The 12,595-nt window shown below is 49.4% G+C and overlaps 1 protein-coding gene across 5 annotated transcripts in view; it reads left to right on the plus strand.

The window, feature by feature from the left end:
• The window catches only part of DDR1 (discoidin domain receptor tyrosine kinase 1), a 273,948-nt gene that overhangs the window by 51,599 nt on the left and 209,754 nt on the right, over positions 1-12,595 (plus strand). For 3 of the 5 annotated variants that reach the window (XM_035107357.2, XM_035107359.2, XM_035107356.2), the window contains exons 12-18: positions 705-815; positions 1,309-1,547; positions 3,165-3,292; positions 4,283-4,483; positions 5,284-5,518; positions 7,162-7,311; positions 8,208-11,538. In XM_035107357.2, coding sequence (XP_034963248.2) covers positions 705-815; positions 1,309-1,547; positions 3,165-3,292; positions 4,283-4,483; positions 5,284-5,518; positions 7,162-7,311; positions 8,208-8,348 — 1,205 coding nt within the window. In that variant the 3' untranslated portion in view covers positions 8,349-11,538. Of the gene's footprint in view, positions 1-704; positions 816-1,308; positions 1,548-3,164; positions 3,293-4,282; positions 4,484-5,283; positions 5,519-7,161; positions 7,312-8,207; positions 11,539-12,595 lie in introns of those variants that run through there. The other 2 variants (XR_009557073.1, XM_035107360.2) reach the window with 2 other exon arrangements.

The following is a 12,595-nucleotide window of genomic DNA, read 5'->3' on the forward strand; positions in this document are numbered from 1 at the left end:
AGCCAGGAGTTTCCTGGTTCCTGTTTTTTGAATCATTAACCAGAGGGCTTTAAACTCAGCGGCAGAACATCTGCTTTCCATACAGAAGGTCCCAGGTTCTAATCCTGTCATCTCCCGGTTGGGCTGGGAAATATCCCCCGTCTGATATGAGAGGTGGAAGAAACCAAATGTCAAGGAGAAGGGTTCTGGACTAACCATCCTTCAGGGTCAGGGGTTTTATGTCACACTCCGGGAGAGCACTTTCGCCAAGTGATCCTCCCCTCCCCTCCGGCAATCTGAAGTGGTGTAGTCCAAGAAGAGCTTCGCCCACTTGGCTCTTGTTTCTGTAAACTAGACCTCGGGCTGCAACCATAACTAATCTCTGGGTAGTTGGCAGAAATGTGGGGTCCTCTGCAGGGTGGAGTGTGTATGTGTTGAACACACAGAGTGAGTTAGTGCAGGAGGGCTGGACAAGACCCTTCCTTCCTTCCCTCCGAAGCGCTAATGATGGCGCGTCCCCATTATTATATTACACGTCATTTGGTGTCTGTGTCTCTGGCTGTTGTGTTTGGGACGAGAGCGCCCAGGTAAGGGACAGGGATCCCTAAAGCGCTGCCTCTTCTCTGTGTCACGCCTTCCCTTCTGTGTGCGTCTTTCCATCCGTCTGTCCGTTCCTCATCCGTCCCGTTTGTTTTCTCCGCCCGCCCTCCCCGTTCTCCCGACAGCTCTGCTGCTCAGCAACCCGGCTTACCACCTCTTCCTGGCCACTTATGCCCAGCCAATGGGAAGGCCTGCTTTCCCGCCACCCAACCGGGTTAAGCCAATCAACACCAATGGTAAGGAGGGCGGCCAAGCCTCGTGTGGCGCGAAGGGGGAAAACCTGGGTGGCCACATTCCAAGCTGAGAACCTTCTGCCTACTGCCATTTCTCCCCCTCTCCTGCCAGGGGGCGCTGTCTGTCTCCATCTCTCTTCCCACCCAGCCCATCCCCACACACCATGTCTGTCCCCAGTTCATTTCCCTCTTGTCTATCCTGTGCATGGCTAACCTCCCTCTCTCTCTCTCTCTGGCTCAGACAACGTTGCAACTTTCCGCTTTGCAGGTTCTGCGACGCAGCAGCTTCTGGGGTGGCTGGAGGGGGGGGGGGCAAGGATTTGTGCAGGGTTCCTTCTGCCCAGAGCCAAGATCCAACTGGCTCTTGAGTTTGACACGGCTGCCGAGTCCCTGCAAAAAGCAGCCATCCTCAGGGCGAGGCAAATAATCTCACCGCGTTAGCTGGCCAAAGTGGACTGGCTCCGTGTTTCCTTACCCCTGACTTTCCTTCCCACAGCGTGTGGCGCTGACTACATGGAACCGGAAACCGCAGGAAGTCAGCCGGGCTTCCAGAACAACGTGCCGCATTACGCCGAAGCTGACATCATCAACTTGCAAGGGGTGACCGGCGGGAACACCTACGCAGTCCCGGCTATTGCAGTGGACGCCCTCGCCGGCAAGGACATGACGCTGGGCGAGTTCCCCCGGGAGAGGCTTGTCTTCAAGGAGAAACTGGGCGAAGGGCAGTTTGGAGAGGTGAGTCTATCTGTAGGTGTAGAAGGTTTTTTGTTTTTTTAAGATGATGAAGGCTGCTATGGAGGATTGTTTCGGAGGGAAGGCGGGATGGACGTTTGAAGAAACAAAACAGTAGAGTAGAGTGTTTCAGTGTATCCGAAGAAGTGTGCATGCACACGAAAGCTCATACCAATGACAAACTTAGTTGGTCTCTAAGGTGCTACTGGAAGGAATTTTTTTATTTTGTTCCGACTACGGCAGACCAGCACGGCTACCTACCTGTAACTCTGCTTCTTAGTTTACACGTACTTTCATAGGGCTTTAGAAATGTCAGACGAGAACATGCTAAGTGATGCTGAGGTTTTGCACTTGGAAGACTTCCCATCTGCTCAGGACAAATCTGTTTCGCAAAGCTCCTCTGTTTATAACTTGCTGAAGCAAGAGTAAATAATAAGCTGAGGGCCTAGGGAAAAACAAGGCCAGGAAAGACATCACAGTTGAGAGCCTGGGAAGCTGGGCCTTCTAAGAGGGCCTGTGATCTTCAGGTGTGCTCTCCAGGTGTGGCTGGATTACAACCCCCATCATACCTGAGCATTGGTGATGCTGACTGGGGCTGATCTTGAGAGCCACAGGTTCCCTACACTTGTGGCAGATTTCCAGAAGTCTTTGGATTCTGACCCCTTTTTGTTATTTTTTATTTGGAAAGGATGGTGGGTGCTGTGAAGCCCAGAGTGGGTTTTGTTTTTGTTTTTGCTTAAGATAAAAATATCTGGTCAGTAAGGTAAAAATATCTGGACGCGGGTGGCGCTGTGGGTTAAACCACAGAGCCTAGGGCTTGCCGATCAGAAGGTCGGCGGTTCGAATCCCTGCAGTAGGGTGATCTCCCGTTGCTCAGTCCCACCTCCTGCCAACCTAGCCGTTCGAAAGCACATCAAAGTGCAAGTAGATAAATAGGTACCACTCCAGTGGGAAGGTAAACGGCGTTTCCGTGCGCTGCTCTGGTTCACCAGAAGCAGCTTTGTCATGCTGGCCACATGACCTGGAAGCTGTACGCCGGCTCCCTCGGCCAATAATGCGAGATGAGCGCCGCAACCCCAGAGTCAGTCACGACTGGACCTAATGGCTAGGGGTCCCTTTACCTTTAGTTTAGGTGGAGCCACAGGTCAGTAGGTGGGGCCATAAGTACCAATTTTGGAGTCAGGTGTGGAGCTTGGCGAGTTTAGGCCACAAGGGGGTGGAGCTTAACTGATGAAGGGAATGGGGTCAATGGAGGGGGGGGGAACCCCTCACAAACATGTGCAGTTTTCACAAACTTACCTGATTACCGAACCTGAGCTAAAATACCGAATGGGCAGGTAAAACGCCCAACAGTTGCCAAGTGCATTTTCACGTGAAGCGTGGGAATGTCACAACCATAGCTGCCAAGTTATCCCTTTTTTTAAGGGATTTTCCATTATGCTGAATAGGCTTCCTCGTGAGAAAAGGGAAAACTTGGCAGCTATGGTCACAACCAGCCCTCCTTGCTTTGTGATGGAGCGACCAAGTGATGGAGAAAGGGGAGGTAAGGGGAGATGAGGCTGGTTTCTTGTTCTCTTCCTTCCCCCCAGAGTCACCAGGTTTGTTTTTTCCCTTAAAAAGGTCCACTTGTGTGAAGTGGAAAACCCTCAGGACCTTCCAAGCCTGGAGTTCCCCTTCAATGTGCGCAAGGGGCGCCCTCTGCTGGTGGCTGTGAAGATTCTACGCTCTGACGCCACTAAGAATGCCAGGTAAGTGTACAAACCTCTCTGCTTCGTGTGTGTGTGTGTGTGTGTGTGTGTGTGTGTGTGTGTGTGTGTGTGTGTAGTTTGGTAGCCTGATCCTCCATAAAATTTGCACAGGCCTCATCATCATCATAATTTTTTAGTTGTATACCTTCTTTCCATCTTACAACACTCAAGGCGGTTTACAAGCTGAAGGAACAAAAAATGTACAGTACATCTTATAACAATCTAATGCAATTAAAAAATGTGACAATAAAACCATCCAAGTTGGTGGCCGCCACCTGCCTCCTGTGGGGTTGAGTTCCACTCAGGCATAATAGGCAAACTTGGCCCTCCAGATGTTTTGGGACAACAACTTCCATGATCCCTAGCTAACAGGACCAGTGGTTGGGGATGATGGGAATTGTAGTCCCAAAACATCTGGAGGGTTAAGTTTGCCTATGCCTGGTTTAACTGAATGGCAGTCTCTCTTCTGGAAGAGATTTATCTAACTTCACGTTCAAAACATCTACTAATGGAATCTCTGCAGTCCTGGGTCCTATCACTTGAGTATTCCCCTCTATTCTCTATATCTTTATTCTCCTGATTCCAGTTTTGTTCTGACCTGCCTTTGAGCAGGGGCTGATGTGATTTAAGGGATGTGATTGTCCCTGGCTGGGCTGCAAGCCCTGAGTTAGGCAGGGACCTAACAGCTAGAGTCAGCCCCATTCATGTGATCGCCATTATCTCACCTCCTCTGCTTGAAACCAGCCTGGAAGATGCTATGAGTGCTTGTCACAAGTGGCAGCACTGAGGCAGCACTTCTCAAACGTTTCTGGATTTTGTCAGTTGCCTAATTTGTACCAGTTTGCAGAATTTAGGCTTCATGATTGTCAAATGTCAGGTTTCGTCAACCGTCCTTTTTTTGTTTGGCACCTTCCATCTTTCGATCTGCAGATCGATGCAGAGCCCTTTGATTTGTTTATCCCTTACAACCTCTTCTTCTTGCCTGTCAAGGAATGATTTCCTGAAGGAGGTGAAGATCATGTCTCGCCTGAAGGACCTCAACATCGTCCGGCTCCTGGGCGTTTGCGTGAGAGACGACCCCCTGTGCATGATCACGGAGTACATGGAGAACGGAGACCTCAACCAGTTTCTCAGTGGGCATGAGATGGAGGACAAGCTGGGCGGGAGCCCCAGCGGGAAGCCGACAATCGGGTACCGACTCCAAGCTGGGATAGCTTAGTCAGTAGAGCATGAGATGCACAATCTCAGGGTTGTGGGTTCGAGCCCCACGTTGGGCAAAAAAGATTCCTGCATTGCAGGGGGTTGGACTAGATGACCCTCGTGGTCCCTTCCAACTCTGTGATTCCATGGCAGCAGAATCCAGCCCGTTTTGCCTTGGAAGTCCTGCCCTGATGGCGTTGGTCGTCAGGTGTGCATTTCAGGTGCAGCAGCTATTTTTTGGATGTTTCCGAGGCAAGAGATTAACAGAGACTACCCTTTCAGAATTTTTTTCCAGCACTTGCTTCTGCATTTAAGAGGGCCGTTACTGTTTTTAAGTGGCAGAAAAGTATTGTGTTTGGCAAGCCAGTGCCTAAACAGTGTAGCTTGAGGATCCATGAACAAGGTTTTGTTGTCGAGCATTTTAAAAGCAGCTCCCGAGTCTTAATTTCAAAGGTTTATTTTCAATTTTGAACTTCCTGTACATGCTTCAAAATTCATGTGGCATCTTGTTCTCCCAACTGCTCCCGGGCCAAGACCTACCAAAGTACAAAGTCCTGGGCCAGCCAGCAAAGAGTGAGCTTGTGGTGTTCCTCTGGATTCATAATTCACTAAAATCCTGAAGGGAAAAAAATCCACCCCATTCAATTGCATCCCGACTTGATTAGTTGCCTTCCCTGGAGGCCAGCACTTTACTGAGCTACCCCAGTGCCTGATGGGAATATCACTTGCATCTCTTCGGTCTTAGGGGAGTGTTCCTGATGTGCCTCTCTCTCTCTCTCTCTGCTACTTAGCTATCCTACTCTGGTCCATGTGGGGGCCCAGATTGCCTCAGGAATGGCGTTCCTTGCCTCCCTCAACTTTGTGCACCGGGATCTGGCGACGCGGAACTGCTTGGTGGGCGAAGGCTTCACCATCAAGATTGCCGACTTCGGCATGAGCCGGAACCTCTACGCCGGGGACTATTACCGCATCCAGGGCCGTGCAGTGCTGCCAATCCGCTGGATGGCTTGGGAGTGCATCCTCATGGTGAGAGCACCACTTTATAAAGTGAGGGAAAGGGAGCCTGTGGCCTGCTGGATGTTGCTGGGCTACCCCAACAAGATCCGGAGAGAGCCAAAGGTTTTCCCCATGCCTGCTTCGAGGGTCGTCTTGTAGGCTTTGCCTCCTCCCTTCTCGTTTGCCTCGCCTCTGTTAGGTGCCGTTTCCCCATTCAAAAGGGAGTCACTTTTGGTGGCCAGCAAAAACAACCGAGAGTTTGATATGTTAAAGACTGCACTGTGCATTTGAAGCGATACCACACCCCTTTTTAAAAAGGCACGGCTTCTCTCAAAGTACCCTGTTCGTCAAAGTGCTGTTTGTTAAGGGTGCTGAGAGTTGTGGTGGGGCTCCTATTTCTCTCAAATAACTTCAGATCTCAGAGTGGTTGTCAGGAGTGAGCCGGTAGTATACCATACTGCACAAGTTGGAGTTAACACTTAATTCTGTTGGAAGCCTGACTCCTCTTGCCCCTACTCTTCCCACCCTCCTGCTCCAGCTTCTGCCTCTGTGATTCTGCCAGTGAATCTCCCAGCTCACTGTTTTATTTGTTTTTTGTTTAATTTTTATTAAGTTTTCTAATTTACATTTCAAAATATTCATTTAAACATTAAATCAAGTGACTTCCCTTCTTCTCTTTCCATGGTTCATTTTGCATACCATACATCCCTGCATATTTTACATGCACTAAACCATTCAGTAATCCATTGTTACATCCATCAAAACTTATTTACACTGTTGAATTTATCCTGATGCTGCCAGCGTTTTTAAATGAACACAATTTTCACCCATATATCCAGTAAACATTTTCTAGTCTTCTTTAAACGTACATTCTTCTTGTTCTCTTATACCAGGCACCCCCAAACTCGGCCCTCCAGATGTTTTGGGACTACAGTTCCCATCATCCCTGACCACTGGTTAGCTAGGAATGATGGGAGTTGTAGTCCCAAAACATCTGGAGGGCCGAGTTTGGGGGTGCCTGTCTTATACCGTATGTTAAATCTGCAAGCTGCGCATATTCCATCAGTTTTAAGTTGCCACTATTCTTTGGTTGGGACCTCGCTCAATTTCCATTGGGCTAACAAAACACAGGCCGCAGTAGTGGCATACATAAATAGTCTTTTTTTGACACCTGGGAATTTCCCTCTGAATTATGCCCAACAAAAAGGACTCTTGAGTCCTCCCAGCTCACTATTCCCTGTTACCTCTTCAACTTCCACGAGTTCCTCCTCCTTCTGGCCACTTATTGTCATCCCACCACCAATTCCCGGGCTCTGAGTCTTCTTTCCTTGGGGGTTCCCCAGTTGGTTCCTCCCACCATTCCCCTGCAATCCAACATGACAGTGGTTTAACAGCCAGTGCCTCTTCCCAGGGAACTCTGGGAACTGTAACTCTGCAAGGGAAACAACCCCTCAGCACCTTTAACAAACTACAGTTCCCAGGATCCTTTGCAGGGAGCTGCCACTGTTTTTAAAGTGGCGTGACACTGCTGTGACTGTGAAGATGGAGCCTAGGTCTTCCAAGTGCTTGATGGCGAAGGCAGAAAGTGAGGGATGAACAGGGTGGGGAGTGCCAGGACCACCAAGGAGTATATGTGGCCTCTGCTATTCACCCTCCTGCTCTGTTTCCCTCAGGGCAAGTTCACCACAGCCAGCGACGTCTGGGCGTTTGGTGTCACGCTTTGGGAAGTGCTTATGCTGTGCCAGGAGCAGCCCTACAGCCAGCTCACCGACGAAGCCGTCATTGAGAACGCCGGAGAGTTCTTCCGGCACCAGGGCAAGCAGGTAACAACAGTCGGGGAGCCTGGGCAGAGCCAATGACTTCTCCAGGAATTTGTGCCGCTGTGGGTGGAAGGCAGATATAGGAGCTGTGAGAAGATTTCTGGGTGATCTGCAATAAGATCTGGGTCCCTCAACACGGCACTTATGAGCACAATAGCACTTTCGGACACACAACACTTGGCACCTGCCCCTCCACTATTGTTATTTTTTTAACTTGATGGGTTTGGGTGTTTTCATTGTTTGATTGGGAGGTTACGTGACCACTTTTGGGTTCCCTGTTTTCTTTTGTGTTACTTTATTTTTGAGAGAGAGAGAGAGAGAGCGTGTGCAATCTGAGCATCGCCAGTTTTCTTTCAGTAAAACGGGTTATTTTCTTTCGCCACAGCGGTTTATTAGATTTCCAAATGAGCCCCTGGGCCCCAAAAGGGTTTGGGTTTCTCCTGCAGTGGGTCACCAAGGATTTCTGACTCCCGGTTGTTTAGCCATAGCGACCACAACGACACCAGCAAAAGCTTTCTGAACTTCCTTCTGTATGAGGTGGCTGACATTAGAGAACGCTTGGGGGTAGAACTACGAATTTGTGTGTGACAGGATGTGGGGATTTCTTCATGTTAGTCACATGCACAGCTCAGGTCCTGTTTATTTACATGCTCCCGAGTATGTGCTTAGAAGCTCCTGTCCCTTAATGCTGTAAACCTCCCCCCCCACCTAGTCACTAGCCCCTCCCTTTAATCCAGAGCTCCTCTCAATCCACTGGGACCCTCCCCCGAATTGGACTCCTCCCATGGGCCCAATTTCTCACCCCCCAACCTGCCCCTCCAATTCTCCGAGCTCCTCCCATTCCTCCTGGTCACATGACTTGCCTTGTAATCCTCCCTTTCGCCCTCCCCCCCCCACAGGTCTATCTCTCTCGTCCTCCCGCCTGCCCGCTGGCTGTCTATGAGATGATGCTGAGGTGCTGGGCGCGAGAGGCCAAGGACCGCCCCTCTTTCCAACATCTGCACCGCTTCCTGGCTGAAGATGCCCTCAATATGGTGTGAACGGGATTGGTGCCGGCCAGCGGAGATTATGTTTAAGGACTCGGGTTGCGCCACAGAGACTGCTGAGGGAGGAGGCAGGATGTAGCTCAAGAGGGCGTCACGCTCTGGGGTGCCTGCGGGGGGGGGGGCATCTTGTCTGCCCATCCTTGACTCAGCCCTGGTTGGCCCACCCATTGCTCTCCATCCACTCCTCAACATGACATTCTCCCTCCCTCCCTCCCCCCCCTCCCCCCCGCTCCATCAGTCTCTTCTGCTAATTTTTAACCGTCTCTCGGACGTCCCATGATTCAGCACTGCCATACATTTCCAACACATTCCCCCTTCTCTGTTTTCTGGCCCACCTATTCACATACGTACCCAATTCTCTTCTCGTCCTGGTCTCTCTTTCTGTCAGTGCAATTCTACTTTGATTCAATCGATCTGCCTTAATCTGAACAAACTTCACCAGTACCCACACGTGACTGTGTTTCCACTGCATTCGTTTCATCTGCAGACCTTTTCTGTTATTCCCCTGTATATCCATGTTTTCAAGGTGTGAGTTGAACCTCCCACTAAGGCAGCAGGGGCTGTTGTTGTTGCTGGGGTCTGCTAGATGGCCCTCCCTAACCTCATTTTATCAACGCCACGCCAGGTCACAAGAAGTCTTCTGATTGGCCAAGGAGACAGAATGCTCATCCACTCACTTCCATCTGGGCAGTTCCATGCTAGGCACAGTGTCCCCACAGCTACGACAGATGGCTAAGTGTATGAACTTCAAAGACCTGGATTCAGATCTTACCGCAGCCATATATTCACTAGGTGGCCTTAATTAACCCTGTTCCCTCAGCTATGGCCCCTCGGAGGCCTACTTTACAGGGTTCCTGTAACGATTATCGAAATAAAGCTATGTAGGACACTTCTGAACAGCCCCAAAAACTAAGAATGAATTCCATTCTGAACTTCATTCTGTTGGGCCAATGTGACAGTGCTGTGATTATGGCGGATTTTCGGTGGAGCAGCACCTCTTCCCCTGAGGACCACGAAACACCAGGATCCCGCTGTCCAAGGTCACAGAGTGAGGTTTACGATTCTAATACGTTCTCCTCTGTGTGTCTGTATGTGTGTTATTTCAGGAGGGGCTGGAGAAGCCCTGTCCAAAATCCCGTTTTTCATGCAGAAGCTTCATTGTGCTTCCATCCTCAGACATTTGCACATAGCAGCAGACAGATAACCACATGCAAGGGTCTCTTAGAATCATGGAATTATGAGTTGGAAGGGGGGGGTCATCTTTTCCGCTGCAATGCGGGAATCTTTGAGCTTGGGGCTCAAACCCACGACCCTGAGATTAAGAGAGTCTCATGCTCTGCTAACTGCATATTCCAGCTATCTTGGGAGCAAATGGTCAGTGCTAGTTAGGGGGAGCCTGGAGGGGAAACAAAAAGTTTTCCCCATCACCACAACCTTGCTTTATGGTGGCTCAGTATTTTACCCTTTGAGAACTTTGTCTCTGTTCTCTTCCCCGCCCCCCATTCATACTCTTTCCCCAGGGAGTGTGACTCTCTTACCTGCCATCTCTTCCTCAGAAAGTTGGGGCTGGGTGACTCCACACTTGGGGGGACTACATTTCTGCCTTTGAGTTTCATTCACAACTGGACTGACACTGGCTGAACCAATAAGGACCCTTTGTTCTGAGCACACTGGGATTAACTGAGCACTGGATGTTTGGCAATGCTGGAAGAAATGAATTCGAGGGTACTTGACTAATCCATTGTAGCTGGGAGAACCCACTACTAGCTGCTCTGTAGGGGTAAGTGGGGTGGGAGGGGGGAATACCTCTTGGTCTTGCCCACTTCGTTGAGCAAAAGAGGCAGGAGACCAGGCTGGCAAGATCTGGTGAGGCTTTGGGCTGGGTGCAGTCATGGCCTGACCTCAAAAAAGGGAATTGACCCAGGGTTTCCAAAAGGGCTGGTTTTCTGTTCTCCCTTAGCCACATATCAGTGCCATGCCCGGCTCTCCTCTCTCATGAATTCATTTCCCCTTTCTTTCCTGGAGACTTGAGGTGACATGATTGTAGATACTGTACTGCACGAAGCAGTGGCGAAGGGATGCACTTTTTCAAAGCAAGCAGAGGTGCTGGGGGAACCGATCGATTTACCCCCCTTCTCTCTGCGATTCCATTGTGGAGACTCCCCTGAGAACGTAGCCTGAAAATCATCACCACGGTCGTGCTCAACGGATCTGTCCGCATAGAAGCCTGTGCTTCGATCTGTGCTAGATCAGGGGGTGTCTCTACACAGGAAGTTCCTCTTAACAGGTAACCCATGCAATAAGCTTTGCCGATGCCAATGCCCCATTTAGTGGGAGGGAGAGGGAAATAATGGTTTTTCTTCCTCCCAAGTGTTGTTGGGTTTCCTAATTAAAGTTAAAAGTAGCATTTTCCGTCGACTAGGAGTGGTTCCGTTTCATCAAGCATTTTTCAAAATTTAAAGCTCGTTTTGGAATAGATAGTTGCAGAGAGCATTTAAGTTAGGGGGTGGGAGATTATTAGAGCAGTAACCAAGAGAATACAAAGATGGCAATTAAATCTACCAAGCACCGTCCTTCAGAAACGATGCCGGGGCAGTGCAAGCCAATGCCTGTTCACTCAACGTTCCACTTAGTTCACTGGGGCAAGCACCCAGGTCCATTTGCAGGGGGTTTGTAGCATGAGCCCCATCCCATTGTTTTCAATGGGATATACACCACAATCCTATAATGTTCAATCAGGAAGGAAGTCCCAGTAAGTTGAAGGGGGTTTTCTTTCAAGTGAGTGCACATAGGATTGTAGCCTTAGTCACGATTTGCTTCTGCTTAACAAGGGCAAACTAATTTTTTTAATTACATATTTTCAATGGTGTGAAATGACTCATCATAACTAGATGTATATTTCTATTTCAAGAAATTTCAGGGGCACGTTATGCCCAGCGTTACTTCTCTGATTTGTTGCCTCTACGCAATCTTGTCGAATGCCTTTTTTGTGTGCGTTTCCCTGGGGAATACTTGTAGCTGTTTGCGTCTTGTTTGTACTGTGCATCAGGATGTGTATATATTTGAAAAGCAGGAGAAAAAGACAGAATTTTTACACTAATATATAGATGTTTGGGGGTGGTTGTTTTTTTTTTAGTCCTTTCCATTTATGTGGTGAATAAAGCGCTTTGCATTTTGTACAGTCCTTTTGTCAGAGTTTGTCTTTGAATCAGGGTGGGGCTGAGGGAGGGGAATGTGGTCGAATTGGGAAGAATGGCGCAAGCATGGCTCATCATGAGGCAGTGAAGAGTGGCAGTACTTTGGCCACTGTGCCCTCTCACTTATGATGGGCCATCGCTCAGTAGCAGAATATCCACCTTGCATGGTTCAATTCTTAGCAGTTCCAGGGAAAGCTGGGAAGGGCTGCTATCTGAACCTCTGGAGAGCTGCTAGTCAGTGCCAAGGAAGGCAGCTTCCTAGTGCCATCTCAAAGGCACCATTATTATGTCCAGTGTCACAGGAGCAAGGCGGGGTGAAGGACGAAGTGGTGAATGAATTGAAATGCAGTATCTGGTAGACCAACCACGTCAACACTTATTAGCCATTACTTTACCATGTGGCTAGATCTAAGTAGGAAGATACCTAGTTAACTCACAGGAGGGAGGTGAAGGTTAGGCCCTCCTTTCCTTTTATTTCGAACCCAGAACATCCCATCCTCATCATTTAAGCTTCAGCGGTGCCTGTGCTTGATTGAAGATGGTCCTCTTAAAAGATGAATGAACAGTTTCTCTAAATCAGCCTTATTGGGCTTGGAGGTTAACTGGTATTTCTTAATCTGGAGAAAGCTCTCTCTGGATTCTAAATACAACCGGAGCCTTGACACATTCCCCGTGGCACCAGAAGCCCGATGGGATAGGAATCCATCTCCCTTGCAATCATGACCCCAGCCCCCAATATTTTTAAATGGCTGCTGTGCTGGTGCCAATGGTTTCTGGTGCTGGTTTGCCAGAGAAGGGAGCAGCTACACCTCCTCCATCCAGGACTCTTTTGAGACATTGCTACAGCAATGTTCCATGTAGCGTGGATGCGAAGAAATGTGCCCTGGAAAGACCATGTTTTCTGGCCTCCCTGGAGCCTTCAATGCCGCGAAGGCCGCATTTCAAGTGCCAAGAAGGGGGAGAAGCAGCGGTCTTCCTTTGTGCAGCAGCTGAGTAAATGGGTGCACAACAGAGGAAGGGGTTATTTTCTAGCTTGGGTTACAA

The sequence above is a fragment of the Zootoca vivipara genome, chromosome 2, assembly GCF_963506605.1.
Source record: "Zootoca vivipara chromosome 2, rZooViv1.1, whole genome shotgun sequence".
In the NCBI taxonomy this organism is placed as follows: domain Eukaryota; kingdom Metazoa; phylum Chordata; class Lepidosauria; order Squamata; family Lacertidae; genus Zootoca; species Zootoca vivipara.